This window comes from Drosophila grimshawi, unplaced genomic scaffold (genome assembly GCF_018153295.1).
Source record: "Drosophila grimshawi isolate 15287-2541.00 unplaced genomic scaffold, ASM1815329v1 contig_44, whole genome shotgun sequence".
NCBI classification, from domain to species: domain Eukaryota; kingdom Metazoa; phylum Arthropoda; class Insecta; order Diptera; family Drosophilidae; genus Drosophila; species Drosophila grimshawi.
The window spans coordinates 13,695,935-13,716,664 of NW_025063240.1; the positions used below are offsets into that span (position 1 = coordinate 13,695,935).

A 20,730-nucleotide genomic window follows, 5' to 3' on the forward strand; every position below is an offset into this window, starting at 1 on the left:
CAGTCTTTCATACTATATTATTAGACAATATTTATGCGTTTTTTTTAATGGTCTCTTTGTTTACTACGAGTACATAGCTCTAAAGATGCGCACTTGTGAATGTTTAGTAATTTATTTATGTTTATGCCTTTCTTTTTTGTGCTCTCTCTTGTTTTTCATGCGCCATTTTTAGATAACATCATGTGGGGTCTGGGGACATTACCTGAAGGTAAGAACTAGTGAATTTTGTATGTAGAACTAGTATTCAAATAGTCTAGTTATAAGTGTAACTAGAAATTGTTTTGTGGAATATTTCATTAATATGCATTTTCTATTCTTTTTTTCATTTCTTCCACAGGCTTTCAGGCAGCTGCGTATGCTGCTTATGCCTCTGGTCGCGGTTACTCCGGCTATCCTAGCTTTGGACTACCCTATCCAACTGGTAAGTTGCTCAAATCTCTTCTTCTCCTGCACACACACATACTTACTTAAATATAATTAAAGAATATATAGAATCCTCTGCATATGTCGTACGTCCCTAAATACCACTCGTTTGTATGTGAGTGAGACTGTCTGTGTGTGTGAGTGTATGTGCTCAAAAGTGCATTTGAGTTTTGAGTTTTGTGACTACTCGAAAATTAACTGACCCCCATAAGCCACCAGAAGAACACCACCACCAAACCCCCGCATTGATATTTGTGTTAGTTGATATGACGAAAGGCATTATTAAAAACTAGTCAAACTGTGTACTGTATATGTATGTATGTTTAATAAGCATTAGAATTACATACTAACTTCATGCTCGATAACTTGTTTTTACTCGTTTCTGATTTGTTTCGTATTCGAACAGAAAAACAATCGATATTTTCTTCTGTCTTTTTTCATTTTCTTTTTTCATTTGCCTTATAGCTGGTGTAATGGGCGTAATGCCGGAAAATCGAATACTCATCGGTGATTACATGGTTGCGCCAACGACCAGCAGCACAGCCTAGGAACTGAGATCTAGCTGATCAATAAAATCAATAAAACTGACGATTTATCGAGTATTATATGTTATGTTCGGGCCGCTGCCAAAAATTTAATTCAAATATGAATAAAACTATCATTATCTATAAAGAACTCTTTAGCGTTCGTCATATCAATGCACAAATAGTGCTTACTCTCTATAAAACAACAAAAAGCAGCTATTAAAATCTAGACATTAACATATCCACGCATATATTTCTTTCATTAATGCTGCTTGGTCTTGTGTTTATATCATTTGCACCAAAACACACGCATAAACTGAAATCACTTTTAAAAAAATAAAAACCCGCACACAACCGAATAATCAACATTTGCTAGCAAGATTATCCTTGCCACCCTCATTCACAGAGTGTGTGTTGTACATATTTAGCTAGGGTTGGAACGGATGTCGAAATCCATTTGCAATTGATTAAGTACTCAAATTCAACGCTTTCAACTCAGTTATAGCAGTAGTAACCGAAGGATTTAAACAGAACCAAACTTAACTATATATCGATCCGTCTGAGAATAAGTTTATACAAAAATGCAAGCGAGTCGTTGGACTTGTTGACAAGTTTCGCGAATGCGAATATTCATATGCGCATTCGTCCCAACCCTAGCTTCTCTCCCCTCTCTCTCTCTCTCTCTCTCTCTCTCTTTCTCTGTCCTTCTCTATCTACCCTCTCCGACTATCTCACCCTCTCTCTTTCTCTCTGTCACTTTCTACATTGCAATCTATCTCGTGTGATTTTGTAGGCTTGACTATTTGTGGCATCGGTAGAAGTTATGGTACCACAACGTGTAGCACGAATGCCGGCCGCAGCAGAGCCGCCACCGGCCCCGCTGGTGGTGGTGTTGCTGGTGCTGCTGCTGCAGCGGCTGTCCACAATCAGACCCAGTCGGGATATCAACACCATCAGGCGCTGACTCTGCCGCTGGCAACGGCGCTAACAGCGCGCACCGCGGCAATCAAATCGCAGTTTTTGGGCAACATAAATTTCTAAAAAAAAAAAAAAAAAAAACGAGAGCAAAATCCAAACGAGAAACTAAATAAAAAAGCTTACATCCCCCATAAAAGCCGAAAGCCTGAAAGTCTGAGAGAGCGGGAAACACGATAAAACTAAAAACAAGCAAGCATAAATATATGAGAGGCCTGCGACATTGTATTTAATATTTCATTGCCATTTTGTCTCTTTTTTCGACAATACGCAATCCAAAATATATCATTTGTACTGTGACAAGTAGGTACAACAACAACAAACAGCAACAACAACACCATTAACAACAGCAACCACAACAAACATAAATAAAAAAAATTTAGATTAGATTGTTTCTACGGTGAATGGTAACAACAAAAATCACAATAAAACAAATACTCGTTAGTTGTTGATCTATCAAATAACAAAAGTGCATAAAGAATCAAGTATTTACTACAAGTATTTATAATTGCAGACCCATATAATCACATTTAGAGCTGCTGCTCTATATAGTTGACACTTAGTCTCTCCCATTACATACTTTCTATATAGCTCAACACACACACACACACACACACATATACTTAGCTACATACATATATAAACATTTATTATAACCGGCATTTGTTCTAGACGCGTTGAAACCCTTTGGTACCAATATTAGCTGAATCCCTAGTTACAAATATATACATATATATCTTTAGAGCTGTGCACCATGTAAGACAGCAGCCAGCACCTGTACTACGAGTATCTATCTATAGAACAGTTCTGTAGTTGATTAAATCTTTATACTCAAAACATATAGCAAAACAACAAGTAGTGTTTAGGCCAACATATAATCACATTTAACTTCATAGACGTGTGTGTAGAATCCTAGAGGTATGACACAATATGTACACAGTAAATACTCGATATATGCTCCCCATAAGCATACATATACATTCAAACATATTATTATATTTGCATTTGTTTCATTGCCTCATCAATTCTCATTAAGAACACACCGACTACTCCCATTTGGATATGTTCCAGGGCCAACACGCAAATCTATTATTTATAAAACTATTTTACTGTAAGCATTTAAATGCAAATTTTTATTTGTAGTAGATTCGCATAAATTAGTTGGCAAACGTGCGAATATAAAATAAAAAGCACACAGCAGCAAAAACCGCGCAAATACACACGAAATCCATTTAGATAAAAACAACATTTTAGCCGGCCTGTCACATGTAGTGTCATTATTATTATTATCCTTTAATTAATTTCCAGCATAGTATAATTTGTATTTTTTTTCGCATTTTTACATATTTTTTTGGGTCTCCTGAGTTTTAGATAATAAGCAAATGTGCAGAGATTTTTGGACATTGGAAAAGTTAATTAATTAGTTGAATTTTGTGTTTGGTTGTGTTTCATATTTACATATAGCCATTACATAAATATTTTGGCGTTCGTTTCGGAATCCTTTAACTCTATAACTCTATTTATACTATATATCGTATAGCCTGCATAAATTCCTTCATCGGTGCATCAAACTGAATCTGTAATAAGCCAATAAATTTATACCAAAATGAGAGAAAATTTTTATTGACATTTCTATATGAATAATATATGAACTATATACATATATATATATATAAATATATATATATATATATATATATATATTTAATATAAAAAATATACAAAATAAGTTCAAAAATTTATTTTATACAAAAGCAAAATCAATTTCATTTGTACTATTAATATAAAAATTTAAAAAAATAATAATAAAAACACGAAAAAATACAATATTAATGTCCATCCATTTTCGAAGAGCGACTTTAAGTTTACGAAAAATGCAATTTTTCTATGTCCTTTCCATTTACGCATAATTGTAAGTTTCACATTAATACTTAGCTACCAATACTATATACATGATATTTATGACATACTAATATACAATATATATAAATAAAATCTATAAAAACATACACACACAGACACACACACACACAGATCAATGACTATAAATTGATAAGCTGTTAATTAGTTAATTAAATGCAGTTATCAAAAAATTTTGGCAATTAAATTTAATGTATAGCAAAAGGACAAAGGCTAAAAGAAGAGAAGAAGCAACTGCTTCGAGGCATCTTAACTATAAAATGCTTACGAGTTATTTATATACAATATACCTAACAACTTATATAGCTAAAACACAAACACAAACACAGACACACACACATACGCATACGCATATCTATGTATTTTACACGTATATACTGTGATTTATAAGAAAACGCTTCAAAACAACAAGTTAAACAGCAACAACATGAACAAAAATGCCAACGCAGAATTCAAATTGCTTATGCAAAAACGAAAAGTTATTAACTAAATAAATGCACAAAAACGGATACAAAAGCCGATACCAAAAACCCAAAGCAAAGTCTATCCTTCTTGGCCGCAAGGCTCTTCTTGCTTCTTGCTCCTTGCTCTAGCTTTTGTGTTATTTGCGTTTGAAAGCGTTTTCAAATAGCAGCCAACAGTTTGGAGTGGACAACATGGAATTGTCAAGCCAAGAGTGACAAAGTGGCCATCGATGCGTATACGTAATAAACTTGACAGCAGCAACAAACAACTGCAACAGCAACAGCCACAGGCACAACAACAACAGCAAGAACATCGACAACTCAAAAGTCAACTGCCAACAAGGTCAGCTAATGGTCGTCTTAATTATAAAATGCATTACCCTACAGCATTCTATATATACATAAATACTTTACTTTATACACTTTATATCTGTTCCTTCGTTGGCCGAAGGAATCATTTTATGATTATTAAATGTACTGTTAGTAACTCGTTATAGAAACAAGTTTAGCAAAACGCGCAATCAAAACTCAATTGTAAACTGCCCAAAGAGGGCAGTCGTAGTTCATATATACATACATATACATTTATATCTATGTGTAGTTTTCGTTTAATTATAGAAATTATATGTATCTTTAGACCATTTCATATCTACAAAAGATTTTCAGTTGATAACCAAATAAATGCCAACTATATGGAAGACGATTCGTCTAATCAATCATTAGTAGTAGCTAAAAAAAGATAATACATTTTTATAATCAAGTTAAACAAAAAAAATCATAACTATAAAAATCTTAATATTAACTATTTATAAGCTAAATAATGTAGTTGTTAAAAACTCTAGAAATAGCTAAAACTTAAACTAATTTAATGTCCCACATCAAAGAACTCTTTAAACTGTGTAGTGTTGAAAAACGGAGCAAATGTGTAGCTCATATGTATTTAAGTATATATGTATTTATTCTTCTGTTTACTAATATCACTAATGTGCTAATATATAAGTAGCTGTTGAAACGTCCATAATCACTTAGTCTCATAGAGTAAACCAGTGTTGCCAAAAGTTAACATTTAATTGTTCGTAAACGATCTTCGCTTCAAATGGTTCGTTCTATAACAAATTTGTGATAAACAAGAAAAAGACTGACAAGGAAACATAACTCAACAAATTTCAGTAGTTTTGGTAATGGCACTGTTGTTTCCCAAGCAACAAAACCACGAATATGACAACTAAACTAAACTAAAATGTTGCAGCTGCAACACTACCAACAAAATATAAAAAAAAAAAGAAACCGAAGAAAAGCGGAAACCCATTCTATAACAACAGCTACAGATACAGCTACAGTTACAGTTACAGCTACAACTAAAAAGTGAAACTAAAAACTTATTTATTTAGAAAAAGCAGTTTCCGCTATTTCTATTGCCAGAAGCTTTCACAGTTGTTGCTGCTGCGTCGCTAATGAAAACAACATGGCGCACGGAGCTTTCCGAAAAGCGTAAACTAAACGTAAGCCAAACTTGATTGGCGCCACACACACAGCACAGCACACACACACACACATACACACAGCACACAGTACACACACTTACATTCACATCCAACGCACGCACCAGCGACAAGGACGACAATAAGCAAACGTCTGCCACTGCCACGCCTCGTTACGTTACGTCACGTTACGTTACATCAATTTTTGTGTTTCCGCAGGAAATGCAACTGCTACATGCACATTTGCCTGCAACTCCAGCACTGCTCCACCTCCCCCCTTACTCCATAATACGTTAGCCATAACCCGTTACTTCTTAACCCAATCCCTCTACCCAATCGCATTCCCCTTTCCCTTTCCCATTCCCATTCCCATTCACAGTCACATTCCCATTCTGTTGTCATTTCAATATTGGCGCTAGCGTATTTTTACTTGCCACAGCAGCTGTGACCGTAACAACAAGAGCCACAGCAGGCAACAGCAGCAGGCAATGATAACAGAAAAAGCGCCAAGAGGAAAGTGCGCCTGTGTCCTTTAACCAAGCGTTGTAGCTGAGTTTCGTTTTGCTGCTCTGGTTTCATTCCATCATACTAGCTGCAGACAACGGGTCTCTCAAGCGTCAACGCTCGTTTAATAATCCTGCGTGCACTTTGTGTGTTTTCATAACCAGCCCTCTCTAGTTAGTTCTGTTTTTGCGTCGTTGTAGTTTCTCTATACCATATACCATATAACCGTATAGTGTTCCTTTATTAACTTTTGGGCTTGGGTTTAAATGTACAATGTACTACAACATTCAGCTAGTTAGTTAGTCGTATTTGGTTTTATATATGTTATTTGATTTGCCTTTTCTGTTCTATTTTAGATAAGTTCCATTATATAACATTCATACGCTCACCACTTACATATACTTATACTATTTATAATCGTATCAATGTTTTTTTTATATATACCACTTAGTGCTCAGTCTTGATTACAACTTTCATATACTCTCTTATATAACTTAGGTATTTTTACGCCCAACTTTTAACTAGTTGCATAGCATTCTTGCCAGCCATATATTAAAGTGTCAACTCTTTTAATCTTTTGCCACTTACAGTTGATCTAACCAATGGGCAGCTGACCCCCAACAACAATACACCGCTGCTAACACAGGCACTGTCAGGTAAGATATCACATATATGTAGTGCAAAAGATAAGGCAATCAATCAAACGCAAACTTAAATATTGAATAAGTTTACCATAAACCAGAAAGCTTATCACTTAGTTATAAAGTTATGAAATAATAATCATTTTTACTGACTCCCTGTGACAAAATCAAAGCTTTTGGTTTATCCAGGAGCAACTTCGTTCTACATTGATTCTGCTTTATATTTTGTCAAATTGATATGTAGATGAATACTATACGAACTAATTTGGCATGTAAAGTTCCCCAGAGTATTAAAAGACTTAAGCCTTATTGTATGAACACTTATAACACTTAGCTCAATGTCTTTTCCTTGCAGTGATGAACAACTATCAGGCGGCTGCTGCAGCCGCTCACAGCTACGGTCCGTCGGCCTCGCCGCATGGTGGGGCTGCCACTACGGCCACACGGCAGGGTTTTCCGTCGACCAACTCGCCCGGACCAACCATTGACATGTACAGCTCCGGCGGGGCCGACAATGTGGGCTACGTACAGGCCACTAGTCCGCAGCCATCGGGCTTTCCCATTGCCGTTAGTCGTGCCCCATTGAACTACAGCCCGGTAAGTACGACTGACCATTCTGGTCTGGCTAATGTAGCCAAAAAAAGAAAAGAAAAAGAAAAAAAAAAGATATTAAAAAAAGAATAGTAGTGTTAAATTTGGGGGCGCTAGGACGCGTTTTCTAGGCCCAGTCCTGGTCCGTTTCCAAGTGGTCCGCTTAGCTGTCGTTTTCTGTAGCATAATTACACAGCTTAACAGACAAGTTTAGTGATAAATTATTAAAATATATATAGTTACATAGTTATTGCGTTGACCTTCTATATATATTGTATACTATGTATTTCTCTTTCATTTCGTACAGATTTATTCGTTGAACTTTGCGATGGCTAATATATAAAAAGACTGATAACCCAAAAAATAAAACAAGAAAACAAACAAAAGCAAAAGTATATACAATTATATATATATAAATCGAGAATATATATATGTATATATACATATATATAAATAAACGAAAAGCATAAAAAAGAGAAAACAAAAGAAATAAGAGTATATAACAAACGCAGTTGCACAAGGTAGGCACACCAACAAAACTACAGCGTGTTTTTCAAATAACAATTTCAATTATTAATCAACCAAATTTTAACAAACAAAAATAAAATACTTACAAAATCCTAGTCAAAAAAAAAAAAAAAAACAATCTAAATCAAGTAAAAATTATGTATGCACGTCACAAGCACAGTTTTCTAGGCCGTTTCAATTAAACAATTATGATTTATTTACAATTCTACAATATACTATACATATGTATTATATAAATATAAAATTTAAGCGCTGTTTCCACATACATAAATCATACATCCTACACACAAACATACACACATAAACACAGACAAACATACATGCCACCGACATACATACATTTATTATTCAAGCCTCGGGCGAGTTTTGATAAAGAATTATCCCATGTTTTGTTCGTGGCAACACTTTGATTTGACTGCTTGGTTTACAAATTCTGACTTTTTTGTGTGTCTTTATTGATTAACAAGCGAATTGATTGTTTTTTTTTTAAGTTCTTCGATTTTGTCGATTTATTAAATTTTGCCGATTATCTTTATCCTTATCAGAACTTCGTCACAAGGCAACCAATTTCTAGTTAAAAACATTGAATATAAAATAATTTTCTAATTCTATCTCAATACTTTTCACTTATATATTATATATATACATGTATACCTATAAATGTTAAATAACTTTCTATATGTCTGTGTGCATTAGATGCTGGGGATTGTATTTTATTTGAATAATTTTGGTGTATCTGTTTTGTTCCGTACGAAACGTTTATTTACAGGGACCACTAATTCCTGCGGCATTTACAAATGGATACCATTAAAGGTGGCGCCGACAACCGCAATGACAACAAGAACAACAACAACAAAAACAACAGCAACAGCAACAGCAGCATCAACAAGAAAAACAACAAATAAAGCAATACTACAACTAAAATAACAACAACTAAAACAACAATGACAACAGACACGCAATTGTAACTGTAATGCTGCAACCACACACACATAGAAAACGCAGTGCATTAGAAAGAAGAAGATGGAGAAAAACACAAAAATAAAACAAAATATAATAATAATTTAAAGTAAATCGACGTATATAACTAATATACTTATACACATATATATACACATATAACAAATAATATATAATATATAATTACGTGCATGCTCGTGCATGTTGATATATTTCTACATCGCAAATGAAATCTGTTAGGCAGCCCAAACAAAACCCAATAAACCAAACACAACGCCCACACACACCTACCTACACACGCACACACACACACACACACACATACACATACACACAGACATACACTTACATATTGCAATTAATTAATTAACGTATATGTAATACATACATATATACATACTTGTATACATATAAATTTATAGAACGCAGCGTAAAAAATCCAACTACTATGGGCAAACAACAAAAATTAATTTTAATTTAATGACAACAAGAACGAGAAGAACAACAACAATAACAGCAGCAACAACAACAGCAACAACAACAACAACAAACACAACATTATAACCAAATAATCAAATAACCAACCACGGCAGCCGCAGTGCCCCAAAAAGATGCAACGTGTGCAGCAAAAATCGTTTAAAATGCAAATTAAACGAAACTGCGTCGAGTGCAGCAGCAGCAGCAGCAGCAGCAGCAGGCAGCGTGGAGGCGGCAAGTAGGCGTGGCCTTTTGCACACACAACCGCACACACCCATATACGAACCACACACACAAAGACAGCAATATAAAGGCCAGCCTGGAGGATGACAACATTGTGGCACCAGAGGCCGAAGCGTCACAATTTTAAAGTAATGAGAAACCAAAAAAAAAAAATGATTAAAAAACCAAAAATGGAAAATGTAATCTAAAAAATGATGAAAAAAGAGAGACATGTTGAAAACCAAACAAAAATGTTGCAATAATAGCGAAAATGTTATTATTTAATTGCGTATTATTAAAAGTAAATGATTATTATCATTATTATTACTATTCTTAAATAACTAAGTTGTAACTTTTAAAGTTAAAATCGATATATATATATATATATATATATATATCCTTATATATACATATTATACATACATACATTTAAAGAAAACTGCAATATATACAAACTAATTAAACACACACAAATCAAAATGAAAATGCAAACAAATATAAGCAACAACATAATTATTATTTGTTGAGGAATATTGAAAGTTTGCATATGTTACAAGTTGAGGTCAGTTCAAGTTGTGCAATCAACTTGACTGAACCCAATTGGCAGCTATTTAAGTACTGTATGTTTTCAGTTTTCAGTGGGATGTGAATCAAAAATCAAAATTGTGCAAAAGCAATTAGATGCAAGTTATAACTATTATGAATTTAATTTAAAGTACAACAATCGTTTATTGGCCAAAAAGCAAAGCGAAGCAAAGCAAAGCATTATGTGTATGTGAAAATAATGATGATAATGATGATTAGCTGAACGAATTTGTTACATGTGTTGAAGTTCTGTATTATTTCTAAATGCAACTCTTTTGTGTTCACATTGAAAGCAAACGCATAATGCTAATTTAAAAATGGATATGGATAGTTAGACAAATATGTTAAAGCATTCATTAAGTCAATGAATGCACATTGAGGGATTGCATTTTGCATAACTCGAGGCATAAATCAATTTATTTGCAAAAAGCAGCAAAAATCTATTATATATGTAAGAAACTTTTTTGAAAAAGAATCGTATAAACTCTCATACACACAAACAGAAACACACAACTAACACACACACTCCCCACAAGCACCCCCCTACATACACACACACACACACATAAAACTGATGAATCAAAAGAAAAAGAAACTTAAACAAATTACAATCTAAGCGCATATGCAAATATAACAATGAACTATTATACATACAACATATATTGTATTTAAGTAAATAAAATATTTATAAAGAGAAAAAAAAAAACAAAACACAAAAGACAAACGCTGAAACACGCAAATGTTTGAACAATTAACTAAATATATGTATGTAAAAAAGCCAGATGAGGATGGGTATAACAAGCATTCATGTTGAGGAAACGAAAGCAAAATGAAAAGCAGGCCACGTTATGTGCAATTAATTTTTCTAGTCGCACCGACTCGTGTCGCACAAGGACACGACTGGACGACGACAGGACGACGAGGGGACAGCGGATGCGAGGGGACTAGATGTATTCGACGATGATACAATTTGGGGGCGTAATAGAAAAATATATTTATATACAACTATATGGAGTATTCAATTATTGGAACAAAACAAAAACTATCTGACAATTAAGTAAACAACATTTGTTACACACAGCAAGTGGGAAAACCAAATACAAAAAAAAAAAAAACAAAAAAACAATTAATAACAAAACTTGTATTGTTCTATAATTGACAGAACAACAACAATAAGATGCGCTTTTTGTCTGTCTGAGATGTTTGCATTAGGCTACGTAAAACACACACACAAGAAAACTTAAAACTGAAAAACTATAAGCAAAAGCAAAAGCATAAATAGAAGCAGAAGCGGAAGCAGAAACAGACGCAGTGAAAATGTTCCTTTCATAACTTTTTTGCCAAATTGTCAAACCAACGCTCTCCAGGACTTTGCCTGTCAAGTCTCGGACCAAATACAAAACTTATATAGGAATGATGATGACAACAAAAAAAAAAACCAACAAACCAACAAACAAATACGATATACATAAACATACATACATAGTTATACAAATTACAAATTACGACAAATAGTTGCAGTGTATTATAAATGATAGCGTTTATAATGTTGACAAATACAAAAGCCAACTCAAATCAGATGCATCCAAGTATTATGAAGAAATCACTTGAAGACTTCATTTAACTGAATTCGCTGACTTTACACACACCTTTAGTTAACATGCACTTCATTGGAGACAAAGAAAATGGATTCGTCAAGAGAGAACAGCATATTTAATAAAGCAAAATTATATATACATTTATATATACTTATATAAATAATCAAGAACGAAAAAGCAAGCAAAAAAGACACGAAAAACAATTTTAGATAGGCGAAAGTAAGCTGCTAAATTACACATATATATATATATATACATATTTATATATATATATATATATATATATAAATCGGCTAGAGGCAATCCAGTATCTAGATTATCGTGCATTGGTGATTGCTGATTGTCCAGCAAAGAAAACAAAAATCACACTCAAAAAAACATATTTTACTTATGTATACGTATGTATGTTTGCTATTAATAAATGGCACGTACATGCATACATCTGCAAGGGAGTCAAGGCAATGGTTACTTTAACGCTAACTAAACTATTTGTTAATAACAAAAATATATAAGCATAATAAAAGAAAACAAAAAAAAAAATACCAAAAAGCAGGTCAAAAGCGTATTTTAAGTACTCGTATTCCAGCTGCCTGCTTATCATGAGTGACAGCCGAAATTAGTGGAGATCCAAGCGAATTTTCGAGTGGGTTAAAACTAGCGTTGACGGAATGATGAAAATCCAAAACAAAGCGAAAACATGTTATATTTGCATACAAATATATATATGAGAAAAAAAAACAACTACCGTCTAAGGCATATACATACACATATAAAATTAAATAAATAAATAAATATATTTTTAAGACACGTTCTAAAAGCAATAATAATTAACAACAACAAGAACAAAAAGAAGCAAAACAACAAGCAGAGAAGTAAGTTTGACAAAAAAGGAAAAGAAAAAAATTAAAAAAATAAAAATATAAAAAAGGAGTACATTAAATATACACCAATATATAAATATACATAAAATATATATACAAATATATATATATATATACAAATATATATATATATATATAAATATATATATAAATATTATTACTAATGATCAGAAAGCGACAGCGCAAGAACTGCATTGAAGGAAAGGAAAAAATCCAGAGGGATTAAGTCTCTCTATAAGAACGAAACATGCATATTGTAAATTACTTGTAAACATTTTTTGACTGTCCTAGAAAAAAGAAACAAGCACACAAAATGTAGCTTCTCTCCTTAATCGGTATATATGGAGAGAGAGAGAGAGAGAGAAATGGAATCCAAGTCTATAACAATTCTCAAAACAATACAAATCATTTCTAGGCAGCTATGCCAAAAACAAAAAAAAAATGATAATGAAAATGAAAACAAAAAAAAATAAATACAAATGTATGCTAAACTTTGCTGGCACAAAGTACAGTCAGCTAGGAAATTTTTTATGTTGTAAGTCGAAAACCGAAACCAGAATGGTGAAAGAAACACAAGCAGCTTAGAAGCAACTCGCTTATTGCAGCTGGCCCAAAGCGAATGACAATTGAAGGCAGCTCGCTGGTTGGGCTCGTTGAATGCGATTAGCTTTGAATTGCCCGAATCGGTTATTATAGTACACACACATACATGATGTTGTACGAGTAAGTGAAAAACCAAAACAGCTTTAAGCGTACTGTTGAATTTTTTCTAGCATTTTCCCTGTTAACGTTCGTTATGAGTAGAAGAACATGCTTTACACATTTTATTTGTAGTGCTCTATTGTTAAACACGATTCTCAAGACAGCAAACTACAACAACAAGAACTTCATGCAAACTACATTGGTATACCGGATCAATAAAAGCAACAACATTAACAACAACAACAACCAAATTAAATGCGTCCTTGTAACAAAATCAATTTCAGTCAATTAGAAAACACAAAAAAAAAAATGTTACAGCAACAACACAAAGAGCAACATAAAGACATAAAAAAAAAACCAAAAAAAAAACAAAAAAAAAAACAAATGGAAAACAAAATCGAACATTTTTTCATTATTTTTCTACTGAAGGCGCCGTCAATGCGAAAATCGATGGGAGAGAATTTTGACGGCGCAGGCGCAAAAGCTTTAAATTGAACATAATTAAACAAAATATGTCCCTCTTTTTTATATTGGGAGGAAAAACGTGTATAAATAAATGCATAAGTATGCCGTAAAAGATTTTTTAAACAAAATATAGACACACACATACTTTAAGCTAAACGCCGTTTTTGAGTCAAAAGTCAATTTTGTGGTCGCAGCAGGAAGAAATGAAGTAGGACACGAAAAGACGAATTGTAATATGTAAAATAGTTTTAAATGTGAAAAAAGAAAAAAACAATTACGAAAAGACAGAGCAAAGAGTAAACGTAAACGTTCGGTAGCTACTTATACGACTTACTTTCCGTTTATTCTTTTATATTATTATTATTATATATATTGTCTTATAAAACATATCAGTTCTAATTATGTGTATGAGTCAAATGACAACAAATAAATACGAGAGATAACGATAACGACCGTTAAATACAATTACATAACTAATATCTTATGCTAACGACGAACTTGTTTTTCATCATGCAAGCACACATACACACACATGCAAACGTCGCGAGCACAGGATCACAGGATCCCTTAACTGAAAGAAAGTGAAGAATACTTATAGTTATTAGAGGATCGCGTGGGTCGAAGCGAATTTGTGAGCCTTGTACACTTTGAATGGTAGCAATATCCATTTCTTGCATGCTTATATCAGACATCATTTTCTATCTTCAGTTTTGAGTTTTAGACATAACATAAACATATGTACATACACCAGACCTCAGCACAGATAAACTCACACACACACCCCACACTTACACACACTTAAACACAACATACTTACACACTTATACACACATACTTGGTAAAGAATGCATACAAATGAACCTACATACGAACGATCACTTGACTATTTTTGCTATAAGTAAGAAATTCCCCCCAGGAATATGTCAGTTTGCAGTTGGTACTCCTACTGACAAAAACACCTTTACTATATTGACAATATCTCTTATATATTTTACACTATACTATATGGAAAAACAAAAATTATATATTAATATATACAAGAAAAACAAATAACAAAATATAAAATAATAATAAAACAAAAAAAAAACCAAAAAAAAACAAATACAACAAAAAATGATTAATATAAAGATAATGACAGAGATGGCAGCAGTAACGTTAAAATTGTATTTACAAATGCGTAACCAGCAAAATGAAATCATTTTAATACTTTATACACGATACAAGTCGAAGGAATCTTAAAAAAAAAAAAAAATCCAAAAAAAAAATCCCCAAAATTTAACAAGGCAGAACAAGACAAAAATGAAGATACATTTATATAAAGCGCGATAATAAAGCGTACAGTTTGTAAGTATTCTACTATGTAAGTAAAAGTAATTAAGTCGGAGCGTGCGATGGATGGAAAATCAATTAAACACACACATACATACTTAGATACTCGTATAGTATATTGTGCGGTATCTATGAAACGAGGAGAGGAGTTCAGTTGAATGCAGTGGAGTGTAGTGGAGAGGAGCACGCACACTTTGAGCGCGAATACTTTAAAAATTAGTCTAGGTACTAAATCCCAGCAGGACGCATTGGGCATCGAGTGATTCAGGATGAGAATGAAGTTGATGAGGTTTTTGGAGGCGTTGCCAATGTGTGTATATAAGCTCTATATACATATATAGTGCATATATATTGTATGTATGACAGTGTATTAGCTATGAGAAAAACTGGTACAGTACTACACTTACAGCAAACTATACAAGGTAAATTATAATAACAACAGCAACAACAAAAAGAATAAGACAAAACCGTGCGAAAGCCATACACATAAATAGAAGCATAACAAGAATTTAAAAAATACAAAAACAAAATTAAAAAGATTAAAGTAAAAACAATTTTTTCATTTCTATAAAGAAATCCGGTAACGAATTTGTATATTTACTACGAGAAATACAAAAACCAAAAACAAAGAAAGACAAATTATACATATAAATATATATATATGTATATATATATGTACATATATACATATATATATGATGATACCAAAAGGCAACAAAAATCTTCATACGACCGCAAATATGCCCATATATACATTCATATAAATACAAATATATACACATATATATATATGTGTATATCATATACTATATATAGCATATGATATATTATATATATGTATATATATACATGATAGTTATATAACCAAGAACAACAAATAAACATATAGTTAAATTCAATAATGTTAAGCATATGATGAAACACTGACAGGGGCGCATGCCGATGGTTAAAGTAATTCAATTATTTATAAGGACCCTTGGGAAAAAATAACACACATACAATATGAGGCCACCAACAAAGATGAAAATTAACAACTGAATCGGATCATTCAGATACGGCAATTATTGCTATTTTCACACACTTCATATACACCCACACACACACCCCCACACACATACACACAAACACAGTCGGTCAAGAGGAAATTGTAAAAGTTTTTAATACACACACACAAACACACAATATCAACAAAAGAAAAATAATTATTAAAAACTTTAGCAACAACATTTACAACTTACAACCTACCCCATTAACTGAAATTGATAATGACGAAAAAAAAATCACTTTGTTCGCAATGTGTTACGTAAAGAAGCGTGTTGTTGAGGGAGGCAGGCCTGAAGGATATTCCAATGAGCTGGTTAAAATCGGCATAAGCATTAAACAACATCCGATATGCATGCATATATAAATATAAACTATAAAGAAACATGATTTTAAAACCGAAATGAAAATTAAATAATGGCATTATAAGTTAAGATAATGGTACATAAGTTTAAAAAACAATGGCAAAGAAACGCTCTAGAGCAACAAAAAAATATATAATACAAATTATATTGAAATAACTGAGAAATAAATAAATTAATTCATAATGATTAATAAACAAATATGAACATTGTTCAAAAACATACATTTCAGCCTTTTCTTCTCAATTGGGTGGGCAAATTTATGGTGATTAAATCTCTGAAAATCTAGAGTTTTAAAGCATACTTTTAGGGCGAGTTAAAAGACGTGGAAAATAGCTCTAGCTCGCCCAAATCTTGTAATGGTATAGTGCGTTAGAGCCGCAAGGACATCCTCTATCGAACTGCAATATCGTTATAGACATAGAGAATATCATTTAGGGTCCATCATAACTTGCAATTTGATTGATTTGGATATCCTTTGGCCAAAGATTTGGAACCTTCAGCATCGACAGTATTGATAGAAAAATGCCAATATAACATAACAGTAACACCCAGATTTATTAAACTTTTTTTCAGTATACAAAACAGAAAATACACTAGCATTTACAGTACAGTGTATATTAATAATACAGCATTAAATCGAGCTCAACTCGACTTTTTTGACTTTTTGGCCAGCTTCCTGCCATCCCACCACTTGGCATACCATTTGCCACTACGTTCGGCGCTGCTATCCGCATCGTAAAGTGGCACATAATCCATGTGAATGGAGGCACGCAGTCGATTGTACATCAGCATAGAGGAAGTAAAAGAGGCGATGGCGCGCGGTGAGTAACGCAGACGATACTTAGTATAGGGATAGGCCACACGGATCACAAACTCCAGTAGAAACGCAAGGAAGAAGTACAAAAAGTGTGGTATATACCACCAGCTAGTCTTCACCTTGAATTGCCCGCCAATCAGCGCCATTTTCTGGATAAAGCGTGAAACATCATTGATGCCCGTATCATCGGTGACGAAAACAGGCAAACCATTCACAGCCTTGGTGGAAACCTTGAGCGCCTTATAGGCACAAATATGACCCCAGGCAACGTTGCCGGCATAGACCAACTGCTGTTTGCCACCAGCTCCCGCAATTCGTGGAAAGATCCAATCGCGTGTGGACAGGTAATCAAAAGAATCGGTGATGAAATGGGAATCACACTCGCCATAAGTCAACGGGGCACGTATTGCGGTAGTGGCCAGATAATCTATGAATATATACGATTACTAGAATTGAAAAATAGCAGAGAATGACAATCCCAAAGCTTACCCAATTGGTTTTGCAGCGGCGCCCCATTAGAATTGAGTACTATGTTCTCGGCACGCAGCTTGCTGGATGCATAACCGGCTATGAGAAACTCATTATCCTGCTCCCACAGCTTGGAACTATCAAGCTTGGGCGTATCAGTTTTGGACTCTGTGGAATTGATAATCGCCGCAAACGTGCTGCGTCCCTTGAACGGCACAAAGCACACCGAAGTGCAGCTGCTGTAGACCAAACGCTTCACATTATTTTGTATGCACAAATCTACCACAGCTCGCGTTCCTGTAATTGCAATTTACGTATATATTAGTAATATGAATTATATATGTATATAAGCCCGTAACAATCAAATGTGTTCAGCATGTTACAGCTTTAGCTTGTGTTCATTTTAGTAGCACCTATAGTTAAGTCAAGTAACAATAATAACAACTTAACCATAAGGAAATATAATACATTATTTTAGCAATTAGTTGAGACGATAAAGAGTCCAAAAGTTGCTCGTGTGACGGCGTTGGAATCTGTTAAAATTGTATTCTCTTTTTTGAAATTGGTTTGACATTATAAACAATTTGATATATAAAGTTAAAAACGAGTTTTTGGGACAAATTTTGTGTACTAAATCGATCGCAAACAAGTAAGTAGGCTGTACATGGAAATGACTGACTAAGGAATACCCTCTGCATTTAATAAATCAATCTCACTGCGCCTCTGGATACTTCTGCATCTAAAACTGTTGTCTTTTAAAATATATACTAGACAGTGCATAACTAATAACTATCCTCATATAATCACTTGCTATTGGGTATCATCATGTTAAATATAATCATATCAGATGACAAGGGCTTTGTAAATTTGTGTCACGCTTCGATTAGTTTGGATGCACACATTTATAATGTATGTTAAACTTTAAACATGCAAATTTGAGTGCACTCACCATTTATGTTCACACGCTCCAGTTCCTCATAGTTGGGCGGATATTCAATTTTAACGGAGGCGGCGCAATGGAAGACGCTATCAACTCCCTCAAAGATTTTGCTTAAACTCTCACGTTCGCCGCTAATGTCGGCGACAAATGTGCGCAGCAATTGCGGCGTCTCCAAGTGACCAATTTTGTTCTTGTACGGTACAATGTCGAGTGAGCGTATCTCTTTGATGTTCAGCTCCTTGCGCTGCTCCAGCAGCATTTTGATGATATGCTGGCCCAAAAAGCCACTGCCACCCGTTACAAGAACCACATCGCCAGCACTACTTTCCATTTTACGTCTAATGTCCAATTTTATGTCTATGAGAACGCCAAAAACAAAAAGGAGAAATGTTAGTAGTTACTTGGAAAGTGCATGGGCCATAAAAAAGAAAAGGCAACAACTGAGTTGGTCAACTGAATGCCATAAACTGTGCAAGTCTGTCGCAACCGAAGCCTCCATCTGCCGCTGCAGCCACATAGACGTTATTATCAAAGCCAAAGTGGTTCACCATGGCGAAACCTTCACAGAGGTCACAAAAGCAACTTTATTCGGAATGACTTGGCGGTTTTCATAGCGCATGGATTACGTGCTGCTTTGTTATGGTAATGAAGATCAGCGGACGACTTAACAGACGATCATATCTCCTATTTATCCCCAAAACTCCTGCTTTTTGTGGTCATTCAAAAGTCAAGGAATTTATTTTATTTTCTGTCTCTACAAAAATTACAAAATATATAATTTATTTAAAAACTTCACTTTTAATTTTTATTTTATTTCATTTTTTTTTTTTTTTTTGCTGTTTCTTATTTAATTTTTATTTTATTTCATTTTTTTTTTTTTTTTTGCTGTTTCTTATTTATTTTGTGTCTACTTCCTCTGTTTGTGTGTTACTTGGCCATGGTCAAATTATCATCACCTTTGGCCAACAGCAACAGACACAAATCACAAACGGCAACAAAGATTTACTATTTTTGACGCTGGGCTAGTGGCGATTGCAACACATCAACTTCAACAACAAAAACCAAAACAGAAAAAGCGGCAAATTGCAAAAACAACAAAGCTGCAGCAGCGAGAAACTAGCATTAATATAATTATTACGAACTGGTTTCCGCGTCTCTGTTACAACATCAAATGTTGGCTATAACGACAAGTGATTGAGCACTGAGTCTGACTCTAACTCTTGGCCTACCTGTTTGCACATTATATTGGTCTTATAATTGCCATTAAGAAATAAGTGCATTTGACCCGTGTACCGTTACATTTTCCACTCGTAAAACACTTCGATCAACGTCCTGAACTTACCACGAATAAGATTTTGCCGTTTGCCGTTGCCAAACAATGTCTTTTCGCTGCCTGTCGCTTTATAACTGATGGTCTGGTTGTAGCACGAATGGAGTTACAAATAAACTGGCAGAGTTGCCAACTGTTGAGCTGATTTGTTATCGAAACGCAACAGCTTTGATCGCCATAGTGTTATCGATCGTTTGCGGTAGCGCCACTTTTGAATAAAATGCATTATGTTTGGTAAAATTCAATTTTTATTCAACAACAATTAAATGAATATGGACATTAAATAGGCTTATATATTACATAAATAGGTTTCTTTATCAATTTTCAAACGCATCGTGTTAATTACACAGGCATATTACAATATTCAATATATATAAGTACATTGTTAATTGTTTTCGTTGCATCCTTCTTCATATATATAAATATAAAGTAAACGAGAAGTTAAAGGCCGTTGATACAAATGACTTTGGATTAGATTAGGCGCGCTTAAACATTAGCA

The 20,730-nt window shown here is 33.8% G+C and overlaps 2 protein-coding genes across 4 annotated transcripts in view; one reads left to right on the forward strand and one right to left on the reverse strand.

Annotated features, from left to right (window-relative positions):
- The window catches only part of LOC6557797 (RNA-binding protein Musashi homolog Rbp6), a 167,273-nt gene extending 158,346 nt beyond the window's left edge, over nucleotides 1-8,927 (forward strand). The window contains exons 6-10 of one of the 3 annotated variants that reach the window (XM_032740471.1): nucleotides 173-208; nucleotides 338-421; nucleotides 6,882-6,947; nucleotides 7,288-7,529; nucleotides 8,821-8,927. In XM_032740471.1, coding sequence (XP_032596362.1) covers nucleotides 173-208; nucleotides 338-421; nucleotides 6,882-6,947; nucleotides 7,288-7,529; nucleotides 8,821-8,862 — 470 coding nt within the window. In that variant the 3' untranslated portion in view covers nucleotides 8,863-8,927. Of the gene's footprint in view, nucleotides 1-172; nucleotides 209-337; nucleotides 422-888; nucleotides 1,099-1,740; nucleotides 2,363-6,881; nucleotides 6,948-7,287; nucleotides 7,530-8,820 lie in introns of those variants that run through there. The other 2 variants (XM_032740468.2, XM_032740474.1) reach the window with 2 other exon arrangements.
- Nucleotides 8,928-17,207: 8,280 nt separating this feature from the next.
- On the reverse strand, nucleotides 17,208-20,299 carry LOC6558385 (3 beta-hydroxysteroid dehydrogenase/Delta 5-->4-isomerase type 1). Its single transcript, XM_001984309.2, has 4 exons — nucleotides 20,244-20,299; nucleotides 18,911-19,258; nucleotides 17,983-18,258; nucleotides 17,208-17,920 (listed from the first exon to the last, which is right to left on the reverse strand). The coding sequence occupies exons 2-4, from the start codon at nucleotides 19,230-19,232 to the stop codon at nucleotides 17,319-17,321; spliced, it is 1,200 nt and encodes a 399-aa protein (XP_001984345.1). The 5' UTR covers nucleotides 19,233-19,258; nucleotides 20,244-20,299; the 3' UTR covers nucleotides 17,208-17,318.
- Nucleotides 20,300-20,730: the final 431 nt, after the last annotated feature.